General features: G+C 37.4%; 4 protein-coding genes across 5 annotated transcripts; 1 reads left to right on the top strand and 3 right to left on the bottom strand.

Moving 5' to 3' along the window:
- The first annotated feature begins 371 nt into the window (after nucleotides 1-371).
- LOC117792976 (tetratricopeptide repeat protein 30 homolog) lies at nucleotides 372-7,138 on the top strand. The gene is made up of 5 exons (XM_034633332.1): nucleotides 372-431; nucleotides 491-669; nucleotides 1,838-2,836; nucleotides 6,280-6,496; nucleotides 6,554-7,138. The coding sequence occupies exons 1-5, from the start codon at nucleotides 372-374 to the stop codon at nucleotides 7,067-7,069; spliced, it is 1,971 nt and encodes a 656-aa protein (XP_034489223.1). The 3' UTR covers nucleotides 7,070-7,138.
- LOC117792979 (probable 4-coumarate--CoA ligase 3) lies at nucleotides 3,585-5,414 on the bottom strand. Its single transcript, XM_034633335.1, has 3 exons — nucleotides 5,256-5,414; nucleotides 4,672-5,183; nucleotides 3,585-4,608 (listed from the first exon to the last, which is right to left on the bottom strand). The coding sequence occupies exons 1-3, from the start codon at nucleotides 5,397-5,399 to the stop codon at nucleotides 3,642-3,644; spliced, it is 1,623 nt and encodes a 540-aa protein (XP_034489226.1). The 5' UTR covers nucleotides 5,400-5,414; the 3' UTR covers nucleotides 3,585-3,641.
- A 177-nt stretch (nucleotides 7,139-7,315) lies between the features above and the next one.
- Nucleotides 7,316-22,061, bottom strand: LOC117792978 (putative cysteine proteinase CG12163). 2 transcript variants are annotated; one of them, XM_034633333.1, is made up of 6 exons: nucleotides 21,805-22,061; nucleotides 13,748-14,158; nucleotides 9,395-9,525; nucleotides 8,589-9,332; nucleotides 7,975-8,156; nucleotides 7,316-7,910 (listed from the first exon to the last, which is right to left on the bottom strand). In XM_034633333.1, the coding sequence occupies exons 1-6, from the start codon at nucleotides 21,883-21,885 to the stop codon at nucleotides 7,645-7,647; spliced, it is 1,815 nt and encodes a 604-aa protein (XP_034489224.1). In that variant the 5' UTR covers nucleotides 21,886-22,061; the 3' UTR covers nucleotides 7,316-7,644. The 2 variants fall into 2 exon arrangements, with proteins under 2 accessions (XP_034489224.1, XP_034489225.1); XM_034633334.1 differs by lacking the exon at nucleotides 13,748-14,158 and having other exon boundaries at nucleotides 21,805-22,059.
- Nucleotides 9,978-11,741, bottom strand: LOC117792980. The gene has a single exon (XM_034633336.1). The coding sequence runs from the start codon at nucleotides 10,480-10,482 to the stop codon at nucleotides 10,237-10,239; it is 246 nt and encodes an 81-aa protein (XP_034489227.1). The 5' UTR covers nucleotides 10,483-11,741; the 3' UTR covers nucleotides 9,978-10,236.
- Nucleotides 22,062-22,480: the final 419 nt, after the last annotated feature.

Below are 22,480 nucleotides of genomic sequence, written 5' to 3'. Positions count from 1 at the left end.
TTTTTTTTTTAAGAGTTGATTGCTTAAAAAAATTAACCTAACCTAATGAATTAAATATTATTTTTAACAGAAGTCTCAAATATGTGCGCCATATATGCAAGAATGTTATTAAATATATGTATGTTCATTTGTGGGCTAAATAATTTTAAAGTTTCGGTTCATGATCCGGTTTGGGCAACTTAAAAATCCGACTCGGCTGAGCAATTATTGTAAGCCTCGTTGACGTTGCCAAAGCTGGAAACAGGCAGAGACAGAGACATAAATAAGCAGTGGAAAGTAACGGTAACCATGACTACGTCATAAGACGCCATAACAAAAAAAAACGGTGTACAATTTTCATTTCATGAGAAAAACCCAAAGTAGAATTCAAAATGCTGCATCAGGGTATAATTCTGCGGGAGGGTCATGTTACGCGAACTATTTACAATCTGGTAAGTAAATTGTAGCAGACATAAAGCATTGGCATTACCATCCCACTTGTTGGTCTCAGATCAAAGATAAACGCTACGAGGATGTCATTGAATGCATTGAGAACTGTGGCGAGGTGGCAAATACGCGAGCAGGTCAATCCACACTTGGACATTGCTACTACCATGCCCAGAAGTACGTGGAGGCGGCCAGCTGCTATAAGCAACTCTGCCAACTGGTGCCCAAGGAAGCCAAGTACAGGTGAGTCTGCAGCTTGGGTAGATACAGGGGTGCCACACAAATAGGTGAAAGCAACCAAAAATCTCACAAAATTCGTATACAAATTTAAGTTATATAATACATCACTCATTAAGTCCCGGGCTAAACTAATAAAACAACAACTTTTGTACAAAATTAGATTTTATTTATCTATCTAATATTTTTCTAAGAATCTACTCTGATTCCATCGCTTCTCTATCAATGCGATGTAATTTTTGACCGATTTTGAGCAAACGCGGCAACCATTTTGAGAACAGCTTTCTTATAGGCAAATGTTCACCCAAGATTGTGAAAATACTTTTATCTGAAACCCTTAACTTCTTGGCTACCTCCCTCAATTTTATTTAACGATCCGAAAAATGGATTTTATAGATTTTCTTATATCTTCCGGAACAACTGCCGAATTTGGACGATTAGAGAGTTCTTCATTATTTGTGTTTGTACGACCACGTTTAACCTCTCATACCATCACTAACCGTTGTTTTTGACAGGGCAGAGTCTGAATAACATTTATCATGCAATGTCTTGGCTTCAAAAGTATTTTTTTTTTTTTTATTTAAAAAAATGTTTTTCAATGCAAGAGAATTCAGATTTTTTCACTGTGTAAAAATTACAAAAAGTATCGTTTTTTAAGTTTTTTAAGTTGACAAACTAATAATCCAATTAAGCTCAAAGTTGGACACAGTACTTATAAAGGATGGAACTTTCTGAAAAATATTTGGATTTTTTATTAGTGGCACCAGTTACATATATGTTAGGACTGGAACTTATTGAGTGAAGGTTCAGTAGGCCAATAAACCAGTTCGCCAACTGAAAAATACTTCAATAAGTCCTGAAAGAGGCATGTAACTCATATCCATAAAGAAACACAAATATTAAGAGCCATATTCAACTTTTTAAAATTTTTTTAATTTGTATGGTAAAAACGGTTAATAATTCAAATATTTCAGATGGATCAACAATTCGCTAAAACCTTTAAAACTTCAATTTTAAACTTGAATGCTCAGTTGGGATCTCTTTATTGCGTAGTTCTTACTTATTAAAATTTTTTTGTTTCTCAGGTTTTGTTGAAGACCGGCTAACAGCCTTGTCTAAAAGCTAATTGATGCTGGTGTCCTTATTATTTTGACCATGAGTGTATCCATTGCAGATTCTACCACGCTCAGTCACTTTATCAGGCGGGAGACTTTACGGAGGCGCTGCGTGTCCTGAAACAGATTGGCGACAAGGAGTTGGAGCTGCGGGAACAGTGCCTGCAATTGCAGAGTGCCATTCTGTATTCCAGTGAGGATTATGCGGGAGCTCAGAGTCTGCTCAATCAGCGTTCCGAGGGAACAGCGGAGACGCTTAACGATGAGGGATGTCTGCTCTTTCAGGCGGATCAGCACGAGGCGGCGGTGCAGCGTTTCCAAACGGCATTGCAGGTTGGAGGCTTTAACCCATTGGTGGCCTACAATGTGGCATTGGCGCACTTTCAACGGAAGCAGCGGGCACAGGCGCTGGATTACACCTCGGAGATTGTGGAGCGTGGCATGCGAAATCATCCAGAGTTGGGCATCGGTGCTCAAGTGGACACGGATGGCAGCGCTCGGAGTGTTGGCAATCCCATTACCATGGCCTTATCCGGCATTACACAGGCTCTCAACCTGAAGGCGGCACTGGAGTATCAGGATGGCAATGTGGAGGCTGCACGCGATGCTTTACTCGATCTTCCGCCACGTGCGGAGAGTGAACTCGATCCCGTCACATTGCACAACATGGCATTGACGGATGCCCAGGGACCTGTGGCCGGTCTGCGTAAATTGGCCTTCCTCCTGCAACTGGGTGCTCCAGCATGTCCCAAGGAGACCTTTGCCAACATTTTACTCACCTGCTGCAAGCATGAACTCTACGAGACCGCCGCCGACATCCTGGCGGATTATTCGGATTACACCTATAAGTATCTGTCGCAGTATCTCTACGAGCTGCTGGATGCATTGATTACGGCCCAAACCAGCGGAGAATTGGCGGAAAAGAAACTGGGAACACTCGCCTCCAGCTTGTCGGGAAAATTGCGTAGTCTCGCAGCTCGTGTCCAGGAGGTAAGAGCAACCAGCGAACAGCAGGCACTACGGGATGCTCTCAAGGATTATGAGCAGGCACTGGAACTGTAAGTAGCTAAAAGCATCAATTTACACAAGCAGAATGTAAATATTTTGACCCGAATTGTGTAACGACTTGAAGCAGGCTTTACAGACCCTATAATGTATACATATGCATTATTGATTAAACCTATCTCGCAGTTATTTGTGTTGTACTAATTAAACTTGGTAAAGATCCCTCTTTTTTCTGCAGACATTGCATATATCGGAGCTAGCCGAATCGGATCAATGTTGGTATGGGCAGGGTAGAGTCAGTAATCACTATCGTTCTCTAGAGAATAAAATCTATATAGTCCAAACAGCCTGTTGAGCCAATGGTGAAGCTCTTCTTGAAAATTTCTCTACGGAAGCTTTTTGACAGCTCTACGTAAAGCAGAAGAGTCGTTAAATTTCTTTATAGTCTTTACACTCTACTAATAAACTCCTTAGTGTACAGAACCCCTAGGTATATTTAGTTAGACCTTGCAGAAGCGTTAATAGAGAAGAAAAAAACAAAACAAAAATAATAATATTAGCTTAATAACTTAAATATTACTATTTTTAAAATAAAATAATAAAAATATGAGAGTTTTTTTTACAGACAGATCTGTTCTTTTTTATATTTTGTTATACTTTTTAGATATTTACTATTATATTATTGTTAAAAACGCTTAATGGCATCGCTTAACCTTGACTCGATACACTTGTAAACAGTGTTGTCAACTTCTTAAAGGTGAAAAAAAACCAAAGCTTACGACATTTACCCACTAAAAACCGTTTCAGGACTATCAACAATTTATTTTACATTTCTCTGGACCAACACTTATTTCTTAATTAGATTAGTTTATCTGTATCATTTTGCAAGCAATAAGCCCTTGTGGCACGTCGATCCGTTTTTCCACTTGCCGTACGCTTCAGATCATCCACTATAAAGACTCCTCCAGTCAACTGCAAGTAAGTGGCTTTGACATGCTTTGCCACATAGTCAATAACATCCTGGGGCTTTAGCTGGGCTCCATGTTTCTTGACAACTGCAGCAGCAGCTTCGTCTCCATTGAATATATTTATGTTGCCGAAGACACAGACTTCAGAAATCTCAGGTATTTGGGCTATTACATTTTCTATTTCTTGAGGATAATACATGATGCTCTGGTACTTGAGCATATCCTTTTTGCGATCCACAATGAAGAGAAAGCCATCCTCATCTACGTAGCCCAAATCTCCCGTGTGATACCACATGTTATTGTCTCGAATTTTTCGAGTTTCCTCAGGATTTCCGTAATACCCAGCCCAATACCTCCCGGTGTCTAAACACACCTCACCTACCTCATTGGGACCTAGAGATTCTCCCTGCTCATTGAGTATTTTCAATTTGTTACCGCACCCCAAGCGTCCCGACGAATTTGGTTTCTGGTCAAAGTGATAATTAAAAGATGCCATGGCACCCAACTCGGTGAGACCATATCCCAAAATTAAGATGCACTTTGAAGAAAGGCGACGGCGAAAGCTCTGTTGAACTTTGATAGAACAGTTAGCAGCGCCATACAGACAGTACAGTAAGCTGTCCAGGCAATCCCCCTCAAATTCGGGGCAGTTAGCTATCTGTGCCATTTGGGCAGAAGCTTGAATTATAAAAGTCACCTTGTGCTTTTTTACAAGTCGCAATATATCCGCAGGACTGAAATTTTTGTCAGATATTATTCGAAGAGCACTGCGTATTCCAGATAGAATGGTAATTACAAGTCCCGACAGCCATTCCAAAGAGCCCTGTACATACAGTACATCCGAACTGGTTACGAAACTATAATAAAAAAATGTAGGTGTTGGACGGTACTGATGATGGAATTGATGTCAGTCTACTTACGAACACATGTTCACCATTACGGTAGTATTGGGTATAGTCACTGCCTTAGGAGTTCCCGTAGTGCCTGAAGTGCAAAGTATTGCCAAATTTTGATTGTTTCCCTGTTCCAGACGTGCCGGCTTAAAGTTCGGTTCAATCGGTGTAGTCAGCACCTCTTGAATGCTTATAGAACCATCCCTGTGATTCCGCATTGTAACAATCTTTACATTTAACTTCTCTGTTGCAGCTTTCACCTTCTCATATTCGTCGCCATCGCAAAAGATAATCTTGGGTTTAGTGATGTCAAACAGTTTTTCAATCACTCCTTGCTCGTAATTTAAGTAAACGGAATGAAAGGCAATGCCGTTAAAGAAGCAGCCATAGGCCACAGCAGATATATGTGTAGTGTTTCTAGCTATAATGCCAACTATATCCGATTGCTCTAGTTTCAAGTTTCTCAAGTAGCTGGCCACGCGTTTGGAATTCAAGAAAAGTTCTTCCCAACTCAGGGAGGTATTTTCTGTATCGGAAATCTTTTAAAAAGAAGAGTTTGAGAAAGTAATGATCAGAAAAATTATATATGTATAGTATTTTATGCAACTGACTTGCGCTATTAACTTTGGATGGCGTTGCATTTCGTGGAAAATGATCTCGCCTATTGATAAATTTGTTGAAAAATATGCAGGCTGTTCTTTACCACTCCATATTTTTTGATCGGCATTGTAGTAGATCTCCGGCGTGTACTGCATTGCAATGAAGCTATTTTAAATACAATATTATTTAAAACTGTGCGCTTTGTTGCAAGTGTAATACATCAAGTATACGCCAGCTCAGAATATTAATGATCCTTCTCACTTTAAACGTGGACAGTGGCGTAGAAAGCTGAAAATCACAAACTTTTTATGACCAGAAATCGACACAAAATAGCACTTGAGGCGTGTTTGAAATGACATTGCTATACTACACAAGGTGAATTAATTAAATATATATATATTTAACATATATATGTATATCTTAATATTACCAGCTGATGATCGCAGTGTTGCCATACTTGACAGCTTGACATATAATGTTTTTATATATACTATTTTGAAATCTTAAAACAGAGAACTACAACAACATTGCACTATAGCATAAATTAGCTAATGGCCTATGTGGCTCAATGGGTTGATCCACCGTAGTTTTAAATTTCTTTTGGATTTGGGTTGTGGGTTCAAATTGCGGCTGCGACAACTTTTTTTTTAATTGTATTGTTTTTCAATTGATTTTTTTTTGTTTGGTTAATAACCAACAATATTTTATTTATAGTATACAACACATCATGAATCTCTAGAGATTAAAAAAAAAATTGGCTGCTTAAAAATTTCGGAGTTCATTAAATGTGAGAGATTTAATTTTTCGGATCTACACAAAAGTCAACTGCCATAAATTAATTTCCAATTTGAACAAAATTATTAATTTGACGTTTGTTTTATATAATTAATAAATTCATTAATATTCAGTTTTTTAGCTTTTATATTAATATATTAATTTTATTCAACAGTGTGCAAAACTTGCGCGCAATAATGCTTGCCGAATTTTAATTATCTTTCATATTTCTTGATTCGGATTAACTATTCCTGTCTATAGTTATCTGCCCGTGGTTATGGCACGCGCCTGGATCTCTTGGCGAGAGGATGATTTTTTGGGCGCCGAGCGTGAGTTTCGCTCCAGCGCCGAGTTCTGTTCCGAGAACGCCATTTGTTCCGTGTGGCGTCTTAACGCGGGTCACGTGCTCTTCATGCAGGACAAGTACAAGGAGGCGGCTGCCTTCTACGAGCCCATTGTTCGGCAGCACTCAGATGATGTGGGTAAAAATCATTGTAGTTTTCAGAAGAATTGAAATAATTTGAATCATTTGTAGATCATGTCAGTTTCCGCAGCGGTGCTAGCCAATCTCTGCGTCTCATACATCATGACCTTTCAAAACGAGGAGGCCGAGGAGCTGATGCGTAAAGTGGAAAACGCCGAGGAGCTAAAGGGTAACCAGGGCAAACAGTATCATCATCTGTGCATTGTCAATCTCGTGGTGGGCACTTTATACTGCGCCAAATCCAACTATGAGTTCGGACTGTCCCGCATCGCCCACGCCCTCGAAGGTGGATCAGGTGCGCGTCTCTATGCGGACACTTGGTTGCATGTGAAACGCTGCATGCTCGGCTTGCTTACCGGCATGGCAAAGCAGAACATTATTTTGCCCTATCCGGCGGTCCAGGAGGTGCTCAACTTTTTAAAATCCTGTGAAGCATACGGCTTATTCACTCCGGCAAATATCTACGCGGCCACGGAACAGATTCCCAGCGAACCCCTGACCATTGGCCTTGAAGCCAGAAAACTTCGACTCTTGCTGATCAAGTTAAGCGAATATGAGAACTACTGAGATCCTTTTAAGATTCTGAAATACTGTATTACACATAAATATACAGATATAAGCTCTAAAGCAGCACAATTTTTAGAATAGGTTTGATTCAAAGACTATGTAACTAACTCTGAGATATCTCAAACAAAATATACAAGATACATTTTACTGATAACAACATTCCCTGCTCCATATTATACAAATTGTGTCTTCAAAATCAAAATCAATCAGTTCTGCCAACTATCCTTTTAAAACACAAGCAAAGTATTTAAATTTGATACTTGAAATTTGTCTCTTTACAATTTATTAATATTAATTTCAATATATGCTGCGCTGTTTATATACTGTGTTGTGTATGATGCTGCTAATGGATTACAGGGTGTACATGAGATGATTACATTACGTTGTTGTGGGACTCGTACTCGGATCACGGAACAATAGTTCCATTAACTTAATGTTATCGTCGTGTCATCAGAACTTAAATAATACACACGCACACACAAAATGCAAGCCAAAATTATTTTGTGCTGTCAAACATTAACATAGATACAATAATATATATATATATAGATTGGTTGTTTGGTTGGCGAATTTGTTTAGGCCAACACCGCTGATGTGGCCATCTCACTAACGCCGCACGTATTGTCACCACGATAAACACGGTAATATCCTTGTTCTCCCCAGCGTGGTCCCCAAGAGTTCTTCACTATCCAATAGGGCAGTGTCTTGTGGAAATTGGGATAATCGGAAACGCCATAGCCAACAATCAGCACACCATGATCGAGATTCTTTTTGGAGCACAATGGAGCCCAGGGATGCGAGACACCGCCACGATAGAACTGCATGGCATTGGCATTGAGACCTACCGGCAGAAGATTGACATAATGAAATAATTTGTAAATAATTTAAGAAAAATAATTACGCACCAATTGATATTGGACCATTGCTGACTAACCATTCCTGCATGGCCGTCTCATTGCCCTTGGGCAGATCAACGAATCCAGAGACTTGCACATGAGCCATGGTCTTGTTGAAATGGCACGCCTTCTTCTTGGCCTCGTACGGATACTCTGATTCGTATTCCAGACCTCCAATGTCCTCGATGGCTCTAATAAAGAAATTTAAATAAAGTTGAAATTTATTCTAGTCAAAAAATTGTAAAATACCATTGAGTATTCGGGTATGAGTATATATGTTCATAAAAAATAGTCTTAATAGTTTCGAAAAGATATATATTTTATTTTATTACACTATTATTTAAGTCATTATCTAAATAATTATTCATAATCATAAACATGTTAAAAATGTTCACATTAGATTACATTTATCGGTTTAATAATTAAAAAACTATTCAAAAAACGAAAGCTAATTTTTGCGTTAAATTGAACTATGGCTCGACCCAAAAACTTTGGGTCAGGCTAAAAAAAAAGTTCTCAAAAACTCATGTGTCGATATATTAAGATTAACGCAAGATCAGGACAAAGCTTTTAATAAGTAATTTTTTATCTGGTACTAATTAATGCCTCGGCTATATACTTACTTGTAAGCATTGTCCATGAGTCCACCATTGCAGGCACTGTCTTTGGAATCGCAATCGAGAAGCTCCTGTTCGGAGAACTCCTGCAGATCGCCAGTTTTGATAGCATACAAGCCCTCAATGTTGCCCGTAACGCTGAAGGCCCAACAGGAGCCGCAACTTCCCTGATTCTTAACATGTGTGACAGCATTCTTTTGACGCCAATCGAATTCCTTGGGCAGATCACCGGCATAGGCAGGCACTACAGCAGGTGCACCACCTGTGGGCTTATCCTCACTGCGTTGCCAGAGTCCTGCACGCTGTTTGTACTCCGTGCTGGTCATGTCGGCGAATTCGGTGATGCCATACTTGGCACTGCCCCTCTCATTGGAGTTCAGCTCTTCGATGGTTCTCAGATTCTGTCGGAAGATGCGCAGACGCATCTGATGCTCAACGCTGTTGGCATAACGACGCTTGTATTTGATCTGAAACTTGTGGAACAAGTGCTCGATCTTGTTGAGCGAGTGATGATTGTGCTTCTTGTGTGTCTTCTTTTCAGCCCACTCCACGGAGCGACTGTGACGTACATGAATCGGCGACTGATTGCGACACTTGAAGGTAACGTCATGGCCCTTATCTAGCCACGGCTGCGCCCAGATCTCCACAATACAGCGATGCTGCTCATCATTCTCATTAATAAGATCCGCATCAATGCGCGTCAATGTGCCCGACACAACCCGACGCGATGCTGAGTAGACTTTTTCGATTCTAAATGGGGAGCAATATGATAATTATACTTAAATTTGTCATCGATATGCATTGGTAGTTACCTGTAATGTGGTCCCTCGCCAGCTGTGAGCTTGTCCAGCGTGGTCTGCAATTGCTGCTCGGCCTGCTTCTCATCGAAGGGCTTGGTGCCACCCAAAGGCACATCGTTGAGTCCTCGTGCGCTGCGAGACAACTGCAAAGAGAGAATTTATGTTTAAAAAATTGAACAGTATTTGTTAAAACTTTAAGCTTGCTGTTCATAATGCATTAAATATTTCTTGGATCAATTCCCCCAAGAACTTAATGTTAATTATGAGGTATTCCATTTATAATCGTCTTCAATATAGGATTACTTTTAATTGTTTTGTGTTCTCATCATTCATTAAAGCATTGATGCTCTTTAAATGTTCAAAAGATGCTAGCTTTAATTAAAACCATTTACATTTTTAGTCGTCTCAAGAGAATAATTTATTTTGCAACGGATATTTTTTATTATCACGTATTTCACATTTATCTTCAATAAAATATTTTTGTTTTAAATGAAAATTTTTCATTTAGTTCTCATTCATTAAATATTTTGCATTATTATATTTTTATTCAATTATATTCCATGGCACTAGGTACTTTTAAGAGAATTATTTGTTCAGTTTTCATAAGTTGTTAATGTTTATTCAACCGTGTTTCATTTATATTTGTCAGACAAACATTTATGTACATTTAACTAATCTCTTTGTTCAATTCCCACAAGACGTTACTTCGTATTAAAAGGTATTCCATTTATATTCGCATTTAGATCAGTCGCACAACGTCCCATAATAATTGGATTAGCTTTGAGGTAAATATAAATACAAATGACGAAAATTTTGGATAACTTGTTAGATTGATTCTCTCTTAAATTCTATAGCTAGAAACCGCACTCGGCTGGTATAATGTAATCATCCATTACACGAACGATGCGCAGTTTTCCCTGAGCATCAACGCCCACTTGACCCGCTTCTAATTCGTGCTTCTGGTCATTCTCAGGTTGCTGCACGTTGTTATCCCGTCGACGCACCACCATTGCAGCAGCGGTAATTGCCTCATTACGTAGCCAACAGGACATGATCCAAATGTTGCGTAGACGCAACAGCGAAGAAGGCTTCATTTTCATGTGATATCCTAAAGGGAATTGAACCTTCAAAAATACTGCGAAATTTGAAAGTTATTCGACAGAAACTATCTATATATATAGATTCGGGATCGAGTTTCGCTTAATACATGAAAAATTAACGTAAGAATAAAAAAAGAGAAAACGTGTTGTAACTAAAAATATATATAGTTGATTTTTAGATATTGTGATATGCTAGACTAAAGAAATATTAATGAATTTTAAAACTAAACAGTTAAAGACACGGCCTACTACCTCAACTCCGAGTAAAGTTGGAACAGTGATCTATGGCATAGTCAACGATAGATAACCAATTCACTTAGCCAAATGTTGGCAATCAACAAGGCACAACAACATTTCTAAAAATAAAAAAAAGAAGGAAGTGACGTGTAGCATATAATCCAAACCCATTCAATGCTTCAATGTGCTCCAAAACCAATTAAACCAAACATTTTGGCCTGCAAAATTCGGTAGCCCTTTTGGCATCGCTAGATGTTTGAATGTGTGCGTATGAGTGTATGTATAGCCGCATTGGCAATCCGAGGAGATGGCTTAAATGGCCGGCTCTTCCACTGTGTGGGCGTGTAATTGACGTGACTGGCAGGTGGCCCAGGAGTCAGGAACCAGGAGGCAGACACAGACGGCATTGCAGGTGATGGTTATTTCAATGATGGAGGTGGAGATGGAGGGAATGCAATGACAACAATACGAAATGAAATGTAATGGCAACGACGTGTGTATAATTAAAATAGAGGAACGACCCGAACTGGGATCGAACTGTGGCTTCTGTTTCCGTCTGACCTGCCGCGACATGAATTCATTAAGCGGCATGTTTTTGGATCCTTTTCTCATCTCCCACCCATCTACCTTCCTCCCATTCTCTTTGTTTGTGTATTTCAATAAAAATTAAAACGTAAATAATGTTTTGGAGGCAAAGGGAGACACTGTCATACACTGTCCAGGGTTTTATCAGGAAATGGACCGTAAAATGCAATTCGATATGTTGACAGTCGGAGTGCTTAACACTCGATAGCATTTACAGAACTACGGATTAGAAGTTTAAATCAATTCAATAAATTTCAAATGGTTGAACGGTTGACAGTTCGGTTTGGCCTCTTTTCAAATGAGATTTATGCAATTCAGAACCCATAGCCATATAATCAGGTTATCATGCGTAACTCTCCAGGTCCAAAGGGTAGATATCTATATGATTGCCTCAGAATGGGTGGGTAATTTAATTAAATTTTGTTTGTATGTAAATTTATTATTACTGCCAGGATAATTATATGATGGACCGCACCGACTCGTTTAACTACCTACAACTGGCCGATATATGACATTTTGTATTTAAAACTCAGATAAAGAGATAACCTAGGAATTCAAAACCCATTTTTGGAAAATTGTCGGTTGGTTTAATTTCTGTGGCACCCGTGATACAGAAATTTATAACTAAATATTTATTGTGAAAAGCTAGCATAAATTGAAGAATGAGATTTTGAAATATTTCCAATGTATATAATATACATAATATTGTTTAAACAAATTTACTTCATAACGGGTTAATTTAATCGCATTGACTTTTATATTATGTCGACTTACGCTGTATTTTAAAATTCCTGTACTTAGTTTTGCGATAAATATTTAATAAAACACGTATAACGGCAGTTTCCAGCGCCATTTTTGCTTTTATCCTTTGTATTGAATTATATACTGTACTTTTAAAGATAAAATCTTGTATAGCAGCAGTTAAAATTGCAAATTGTAAGTTGATCCTTTTTTTTCTGCATTCCAGGCAATTGTAAATATGACAAATACCGTTAGGTTTCTTTCTATTAGCAAAATGTTAGTGTTCTCATTCTCTGCTTTTATGTTCGTCAAAATCTTAACGAAACTCTTTGGCAGTTCCAACGAGGGCAGGACTAAAAGGTTTTTTCTGCAAAAGGAAGTTATAATGGATTACCAACAATAGTGCTGAACTTTAATCTTAAACTTTCGAGTTATTTAACTGTTTTTGTTGGCTTTTCTTGACTTAAGTCTGCTACCTATATGTGGAAATCCTGTGACTTATCATGGACACTGTGCGGAAAACTGCGTCAGTTGGGTGTTAAAAGTAGAGCATCAAGGATAATGAGAGTACTTCTACACCGTACTGTGTGTGTGTGTGTGTGTGTGTGTGTGTGCTGTGTCGTCACCCCAGGCGTGCACACACACTTTACACACTTGCTCCCATAACGGCACTTGAGGTGGCCCCCTAAGATATGCACATACATATATATATATATATATATGCATATATAGATAGGTGTCTGTCGAGGGAGTGCATGAGAAGAAGGGGACGGAGCCCAGCGACACGGGGCGGGTTAAACAGATTGCGGCCGTAATTTGAAAGCGGAAACTCATTTGATTATTAAGCTGAAATAAGTGCTGCGGGGGCCAACAACGAGGAAAGAGATATACGGTTGGAGAGCTGGATGGGCACAGCCACGCCCACCACAAGACTCAGGTGCTCGCAACGCGTTGAGGTGAGAAAAACGAGAAGCTTAAATAAATTCAATTAAATAACATTTTCTTTTTATTGTTCGCATTTACTTTACGAGTATTTGTAAGTATATAAGAGTATATGTATGTATATAGGACATCCACTGGTTGTGTGTCGATGAGTGAGTGAGTGAGAAATAGAGACAGACAGAGAGAGAAAAAGGGATATTGGGTGAAAGATAGTGTGTTTGTATTTGTTGGGGGATGATGATAATAATATTCATATTCATAATGATTAAGATGATAAAGCCTCTTCATGGTCCTGCACCTGCTCCTGCTCCTGTTGCTCCTTCTCCTGCTCCTGCTCCTGTTGTTGTTGTTCTTGTTCTTGTTGCTGCTGCTGCTTTAACTCCAACCGCTGCTGTTCGATGGTCTTTTCGAAATTGTACGCACCCACCGATAGGAAATCATCTAACCAGCGTTTCTCATTATCATTGAGCTCCGCTGTGGGTGATGGCGTGATGCCATCGACAATGCCGCTCTCAAAAGGAACAGTGGCTGCCTCATCAACGCTAATTGACGTTGTGGACTCATTAGTTGGCTCAGCTTGTGGGACAGTGCTGGTTGTTGTTGTGGTGGAAGTACTGGATGTACTAGATTGGGGACTAGAGGAGATGCTGCTGACCCTTCGTTTGCCGGGCCCCGTTGTCAATATTTGCGATTCTAGTCGAGCCATTTCACTGTCGCTCAATTCGTTGCGTCGCCCACCATTGAAAATGCTGTTACTCACATATTTGTCATTGAGGGCCTTGGAACGTTCTTCAGACTCAGGAGACAGGGCATTGTCGGCCACATCACTACAATTGGAGTTGACCAGTTCGCGTTGTTTGTCACCCCACTGTGTGGTCAACCAGGGCTTCTCTAATATAACCAGTCGACAAATTGTATCCGCATCCTTGGCCTTTGTATCGACTGCATTTAATAGTATCTCATATTGCACTCCATTCACAATCTCCCGATAGGCATCGATGATATTGACAAAGTTCATCGATAGTGGCAAAAATGTCATCGCAATATTCTGTACGCCAATCAAATTTGGCGACAGATACTCTCGCTCTCCGGGATTCAGCACATGGACCAACTTAATGGGAGGCTCGGTGATCGCCTCATCTGTATTTGTATCTGGTATGCTGTCTGTGTTCTATGTGTGTATTCATTTGAGTTGTGTATGTGTGTGTGTGTTACAAAGAAAGACAAAAACAGAAAGCAAAACACATATGTATAAGGAGGATACACACACTAATAAAGTTGGCTTGACAAAGATATACATACATAGTTTTTTGGAGTATGGGGATTAGTGTGGATTACAACAAAGCCATGAAGTTGGAATGTGGGGTAAATGAACGCAGATAATGAATTTATGTAACAGTGTATGTGTGTTTGGTTGTGGTTGTGCCAGCACCATTGCCCGAAGCAGGAAAGAAGAAGCTTAGCAAAATGTTTTAAATTCTTAGCTATAAAAAAAAATATCTTTGTATTTATAGCAAGTTACAAAAACAAATCAACAGAATTGCTGATTGAACTTCATTTAATTTGCTATTAAATTGGAATTTATTTTGCACATGATCATTAATTTTAACAATTTTATTTTGATTACTATGTATGTAAACTAATCGAAGAAAATAAAACTCAAAATAAACAACTTTAGATCTGTAACGACAGGATGAGCCTATAGCAACGCCGCCAGCTATCCCTTGAAACATCGATTGCTGTTGAGGTGTTTGTTTATTTTTATTAAGTTTAAATCGAAAATTACAAGCTAGTTATTTACGAAAATGAACAGAGCTGTGCCATTTCTTCAAAGCCGATTCCAACTATTTAGCGTGTGTGAACGCAATCTTTCTTTGTTGATTCTTTCTGTTTTCTTTATTGATTGTAGGTGAACGTGGTCTTATTTTATTTTCAACGTAGCATGCCTGTCATTGTCGTCCATCGCAGTCCAAGGTGTATTTATTTAAGTTAACCTTGTCTCAGTCAGAGTGCTCTCAATGTGACGAAAAAAAAGTGCTTCAAATGAAGCGAATAGTCCACCTTATAATAATTTACTCATATGCTACCATGCCAAGTTCTGACTGATCATTGAAGAGCCCAAACCGTATGAGCAAGGAGGCTGACATTTTTACACAACGTAGCTAAGGAAATTTTATCGTTTGGTCCAAAACGAATTAATGTGTCATTAAGTTACCATAGGAACATTTGGATGCCAATTTTCACAACCTTGTCAGAAACTTATCAAAGAGAATTAAAAATTTCAAGTTAAAATTTGTTGTACATTTTTCAAATATAGAATATAAACTTTTTGGGGGCATATCATAAGCATATAACATGGAAAGCTACGATGCTTTAAGTGTTTCTCTTGCCAGGAGACATACATGCATACATACATATATGTATATCTGTGAAGAGTGTAAAAATCGATCGATCAAAGTAAAAAATGAAATTTAAAGTGCTGTTGACAGCATTAATTGAGGTTGCACCCAAATGGTTGCAACTGCAACCAGCTGCTGCCCACTCACTGGGCGGCCTAATGAACTCAGCATAATTGCAATTACATTGCGGCTCAAAAGAGTGGGGTAAAAAGGAGAGAGAGAGAGATAGATACACATATATATAAAGTGGAGGACATTTGGCCAATCAAGTCAATCACTGTGGTAACGCTTTGTTGAGTTTGTGGCAGGTCCCAAAAACTAATTAACCACCGATGCAAACTGATACAAACCGCATTGCACCACTGAGTAGCAAACGCACCACACCGCATTGCACCGCAGTGAACCGGTTTGTGGATTGCAACAAAACTCATCGATAAATGATGAGCCGCAAAATGTTGCAAGCAGACGGCAAACAGACCAAAAGCCAGACGCTGAATAATTTAAAAATCAAAAGCACTAAACTACCGACAGAAAAACCAAATGCTGCAAAGAAATACAGAGCGAGAGAGAGACGGAGAAAAAGCGAAAGAGTAAGAGAGACTGAGCTGAGGTTCAGGGGAAGACAGCTCGTTGACGTTTTGGTCGTTCATCCTCATTGTCGCTGACGTTTGTGTCTGCCTCGTGACAAAAAGCCGAAAAATGCATAAAAACTTTTGACAGCGATTGCGTCATTGAGGCAGTTAACGGCAACAGCAGCAGAGGAAGAAGCAGAGGCAGAGGCAGCATCAGTCAACAGCTCTGCCCTCGGAGTCAACGCCAACTATGTTGACGCCTGGCTGATGTTTCAGCTGATTATGCTGCGTGGGTGCAATGTTGAGTGGTGGGTTACAGGGTTATGGGTGGTTGGGTGCTTGGATTGAGAGTCTTATTCGGTTTTGGCATTGTTGTATTTTTGTACTTTTATAGTTTTGTTGCTGCTGCAGCTTGTTTGCAGCTTGTTTTTCAATTAAACTTTATGGTACTTTAAGCAAAACAATGAAACACCCCAAAGTTAGCATACGATAACGGGATGATGGCTTCTGAGATTGCCCTGTTCCGGAGGTGGCTTCTCTATTTTGGTCGTCCTGGCAACTTAATGCAAAAGCGCAGCCAACTTCACGCCACATCCAGCCAGACTTAAGTTTTCATCATAGTTAATGCACTTGTCTGCAGTAAAGCGCATTAGTTTCTGATACCAAGCAATATCCTGCTTCAGTGATTACCAAGAAGTATAAACAGTTTTCAATTTAATCCCTATATACACTGCTTATCACACATGCGTGCAAGTTGTTGTTCAAATAAAGCTTAATTAACTGTCCAAAACAATAATAATTGCGCATTACACTAAATTAATTTTTGTAAACTTAGCAAAAATTGAAGTAAAATTATTTTAGAAAAGTGTGGCAAATAAAGCAGTAGTTTTCTATTTTGTTCTCAAAAAATATATTTTAAGCCTATCAAGTTTTAATAATACAAATTTGTTATATCTCCAAAATCTGTTGATCTCTAAATTATTCGTTAGAAATGTTCTTATGTTCTTATAAAATGTGGAAAAAATTATTTCTAATATCTTAAAAGAAATAATAAACAAACGGACTCCACTTCACTTAAAAACAATATAGAGAGATAAAATGCAAAGGATATCGATTAATTTAGCTTGGAAATAATAATATATAATATAATAATATTTTTAAACAAACAAGGTCTACCGAAGTGATATAGGGAAAGACTCTTTTTTTTGTGAAATTAACTCTTAAAACTTATACATAAAATAAAAAATTGAAGGAATAACTAAATAATGAATAAGCAGTATTCTTACTTGAAAATGATTTATTTTTAACACAATCATCAAATATTTCACAACTCTTGACAAATTAAAGCTAATACAGGGTATAAGTTGAACTTGACAAGTATGTTTTTGGCTTTTACTGAAACTTTTCGCATCTGACAGATGATGCTAAAGTTCTGCTGCAGCCACTACGAATGTTGCCGCGCATTTTGCTGCAACTAGCTGCAGCGCAGTGTAAACAGGCTTTTGTGCATAAACATTTCATTGGTGTCGGCAGAGGGGCAGGAGGGGATCAGTGAAGCATAAGGGAGACGGTGCACTGGGGTATTAACTGATGCAATGTTGAAAAAGTTTAATTGCATTGACGCAAATAACAACATCAGTCAACGAAACGAGCTGAGTGGAAGCCTCATAGCGCAAATTGCAAATTGCCAATTTGGTGTAAATTGTTGTTTTTAATTAAGCTTTAATTAAAACGTTTTGCCAGCGTATAAATAAATAAACTCAGTGAGATGGCAAAAGTCTACGGCTTATTAACATTTTGAAATCCATTTATTGCCACCTCAATTCCACACCCCCCACCCCTGTCACAGCCCCCTGTCCCATGAACATAAATATTTAAACCGGTATTACCCAAAAAGTGTCAACATCTACCTGCTGTGCACTCTCAGCAATAGTTTCAACGCCCGGGGAGATCTAAATCCGAATCCGAGACAGAGTGTTGTGTAAATATCTTTGTTCATTCAAGGTCATTGTTTAAGCCACGTTGCCAAGTAGCGGTCGTAAGTGCTGATGGGCGCGTGTTTAGGGTCTTTTAATAGCAATATTTACCTTGGCATCGCCACTTTCCTTCAACAGCCTACACTCAATCTTCAGCATAGGCATCGCAATGGTAAGAACATTTTGTAAGCCTTAAACGACATTTGTTAGTTTAGTCACTAGGTCACGGCAAAACAATGGACTCGGATTATGTGCAACGACTCCTGTTTTCTAAGAGCAAGGGATTTGTATAAAGTAAACATTTAATAACGCTACTGACGAGTTCCATGTTAATCATAGCATAATGAGCTATACTGAAGCTAAGCTGCTTATGTTATTAAATCATATAATACAAGCGGAGCTACGTATTTAAGAAAGATGTCAAGTATGTCTGTTCTTGGATTATAAGTTAAAATTAGTCCGAACTTTAAGAATTCTTGTTAATGAGTAAATAATAATAATATAATAAATGTATTTCAATAAACTTATATATATTTATCTATTTTATTCGGCATCCATACACCATTCATCTTATAAATTATTATTAAAATCCACAAATTTTGGTTCTCAAAGGTAATTACTATTGAAATACATCATAATCCCTTGCTTATTTAGAAACCAAAACTTATCTTTTAAATGTTTTTGGTACATGTTTAAACAAAAACTTCTAAATTTTTGGTTTAGCAAACAAAAAATCGCTTTGTAAAAATTTTTAATTTTTATACAGGGTCATAGTCTCAATTGAAGTTGATATTTATTTTGATTAATGTAATAATTTAAATTTATTTGTGTTTATTCAAAATGCATTAAAGCTTTCTTGCAGCTTCAATAGAAGTATGTACTTTTTTTGTTTACCGATTAAAGACAATAACAACTAATTAATAATGCTATTCATAATTTTGAACACGGCTTACTCATATGCACATAATTAATTCACATAATATTAACTGAGCCATTGCTTCAAGCCATCCCCCTGACATTCTTGCGTCTCTTTCAACCTGTAAGTATGTACATATGTAGCTATCGAGAAAGGCAACTTAGCCTTTCCACGGCATCTCCTGTTTAAATTTCCAATCACACACACAATCGCACACACCCACACAGAACAACATGTACATATACATAGACTAATAGAACGTATTCTCAATATCTCTGGCCCTGGGTTCTATGGCAAGCTCATTATAAACTTTGCCTTTAATACTCCCCTGGGTGCTAATTTGTACTCTCTCAAGCTGTATGTGGGAGTGGGTTTGTGTGTGTGCAAAGGGTCTTTAGTGTTTTGGACCATTTAGTGGGTTCAATAACGTAATTTCCATTGGCATTTGTATTAGCGCAGCAAATGATGATCGAAATTGCACAATTGACACACAATTCGATTGAAATTCACTCGATTCTCTTTCTTTCGAGTATCTCAGCAGAAAATGTTAAGCTAATTTGCATAAAGTCAGAGAAATGTAGAATCAGAATCATTCGCATTTCACAATTGCCGACAATTCGTAGACAACTCAGCATTCGTTTTGTGCTTGTGAATCATTCGCAATGTGATTTCCGAAATAGCAAAAACAGAGTCAGATGAGATAGTCATAAAACCGCCTCCGGTAAACGGAACAAAATGAAACGGTTCCTTCTTGTATTTTTCTTTAGTTCGCAATGGTTGGGAGCAAGTTTTGGCTTTAAATGAATATGGAATCATACATGAGTAAATACATATATTTACTCACATATGTATAGTATATCTATGAGTGTATTCGCACAGTTCCGCATTTTATTCATTTATGTATATATTTTTATACATTGCTCGTTTTTTACTTGTTGGCATATGGAAATCGCTGTCAGTTTTTTGTCTTTCTATTTATATTTGTCTTTTTTTTTTGTTTTTTAATTATACAAATACCCTCTATTTCATTTGAAATTCTTAAATAGTCTATTAAAGTCGTAAAATGTTTAGGCGTTAGAAACAAGTTTAGATCAGAATGAAACAACCTATAAAAATAAAGCTTATATATATCCAAGCTACATATATACATATGTATAGGGTATCTCGACTCATACGACAACTGGATTAAACCGAAATTCACGTAAAGCATGATTTAAATTAAAATTTATTTTTTGCTAGCTTCGCTTTAATTATTTATTTAAGACGCTCCAAATAAAGCAAACCTTTCATGAAATATGCAAACATACAAATATTTTTTTAATTTGTTGATATATTTATGATATACGAGATTGTTTTTTTCTGCTGAATGCAAGCATTTAATTGATATTGATGTTACTGCCCCGAGTTGTTGCCTTTTTAAATGGAGAGGCTTGTCTACAAATACCCTCTTCTCTCCCCACAGTCGACTGTCCCCCGAGTCGTTAGACTTATACGTTTTTGTATACCCTTACAAAGTGAAAAGTTTATTGTGACGATGTAAATGTAGAATATTTTATTATACTTTAATGCAACACGTTAAAATGTATTATAATTAAATTAAACATAATTAAATTAAGCTAAATATTGGGTTATTTCAAAGCTGACTTAGTGCGTTACAATATTCTTTATTTTTTTCTAGCGAAATCACACTTGTTTATTATGTTTGCATGGTTCAGAAACAAAAAAGTATTTTTTTTAAAGCACGTTTTCGTTTATTGCCTGAATAAAAACATCTTTTCGGTATCTGATTCATTTAAATTTGCGGGTTTTAATCAAAATCTGAACAAGTTTTACGTATTCAAAGGTGTTTTTCAGTGGAAGTGCATACATGTGGATGTGAGAGCCATGGGATGTCATCAATCGTTAAAAGCTTTTGCAAATAATTATAGTATTTCCCCATTGTTTATGAAAAGCATGACTAAGGCAACCTTTAATTACAAATTTTGTCAGTTCTATTTGTGTTTATTACAGCTAGTGTAATACTTATAATTGATAGTTTAAATATAATTTAAATATCTGTGCAAAAAACAATTACTATATTATTTATTTGATTTCGACTAGAATTTAAATTTATCGATAACGCAACAGCCATTTTGATGATTTGAATCTTCTTTTGAGACTACTTTTTGTCACCTTCGTTATTATTTATTTGATCAAAGCTGATCAGACAACAATGAGAACTTGATTCTTACTGGATAATAACAAAAACAAAAAATTATATAGGAATATTACTGGAGTATTATATTCATCAAATTCTTTATCTTTGATTTTATATTGAAATTGTTAGCACTAGACTCAGCAAGTTTACAGAAACAGTAATACGCAATTAACCACATAAAATCAAATGGGTGCAATATCAATAGGTTCTATCGGTCAAACTGATATAACAGCTGATTGTCGGCAAAAATGGCGACGCAACAAAGAAAACAAAAAAAAAAAACAGACAAAGCAAAACAACAACAGACTTGCAAATTTGATAAGCATACCGTCATACGTACATATGGTGTATTTATTCTACTTATGTATATATATTCGTATGTTTATCCATGTACATACATATGTACATATTTCATTGAATCGTTTTATTTATGCATCTAATTTCCTTTTGCTGACTAAGCAGTTAATATGGGGACGGAGACAAACAAAAAGTAAATAAGTATGGCGTACGAGAGCATGCATATGTGTGTGTGTGTGTAAGAAGGTATGTGTGTAGCTGTAATACTGTGCGTGTATTGAGTGTTTATATGTGTCGGCCTTGTTAACACTGCAAGCAAGCGAGCGAATATACCACAATTTCTGTAAATGTTAACATTAACTCAGCCACAAGCCTCATCCACGAGCCTAATTCGCACTCAAAAAGCGTTAAAGTGTTGTTTCAAAACATGGTGGAACATAAACAAAAAAACACAACTTACCTCCTGTTCATCGGCAGCTGCTGGCGTCGTTTGGATTGTGGCCAACAAAAGCGCAACTGTTGCTGCTGCATACAGCTTCATTGTGAAAGTTTATGATGTCGAATTTCCGTATGAATTTTACGCAATCTTAGACGTACACAGGTGATGCTATTGTTTTGTTGCTGTCAATTTACGTCGCTTCTAAATCTTTATTATTTATTTTTCACCCGCGCACACACATAACGCGACCAAAATTAAACGATGACTGACTATAGAAATCCAACTTACACCGAAGGTTGCCACACAGTTAAAATTTCGGATCTGGTTCGATTTGGTTTTACGGAAATGGGTACATTTTCAAAAATGGTAAGTAAAAAATATTTACCTATTTTAATTTATCTAAATTTTGAAGGTAGATTTTTTTTAATTTTTGCAGAACTTTTACTTCTTATAAATAGTTTTGTAACTTCTCTCCCCGGGGGGTTACTTACATCATACCTTCCTTAAAATGTTTCAATTTATTTTATCCAAGTTAGAATTTTAAATGCTCATTAAATTGTTTATTCTTTGACAATTATTGCTAAAAAAAAAAAAAAAAATTAGTTGCGCGCCGGTTGTATTACAATAAAATGTGACCGCATTAGCAGTCGAGAAGAGAAAATACCTAATGTTATTTAACATTTATACGAAACTTTCG

This window comes from Drosophila innubila (genome assembly GCF_004354385.1).
Source record: "Drosophila innubila isolate TH190305 chromosome 3R unlocalized genomic scaffold, UK_Dinn_1.0 2_E_3R, whole genome shotgun sequence".
In the NCBI taxonomy this organism is placed as follows: domain Eukaryota; kingdom Metazoa; phylum Arthropoda; class Insecta; order Diptera; family Drosophilidae; genus Drosophila; species Drosophila innubila.
The sequence above is the reverse complement of the archived record's forward strand: the minus strand, read 5'-3'. Positions and strand labels throughout refer to the sequence as shown.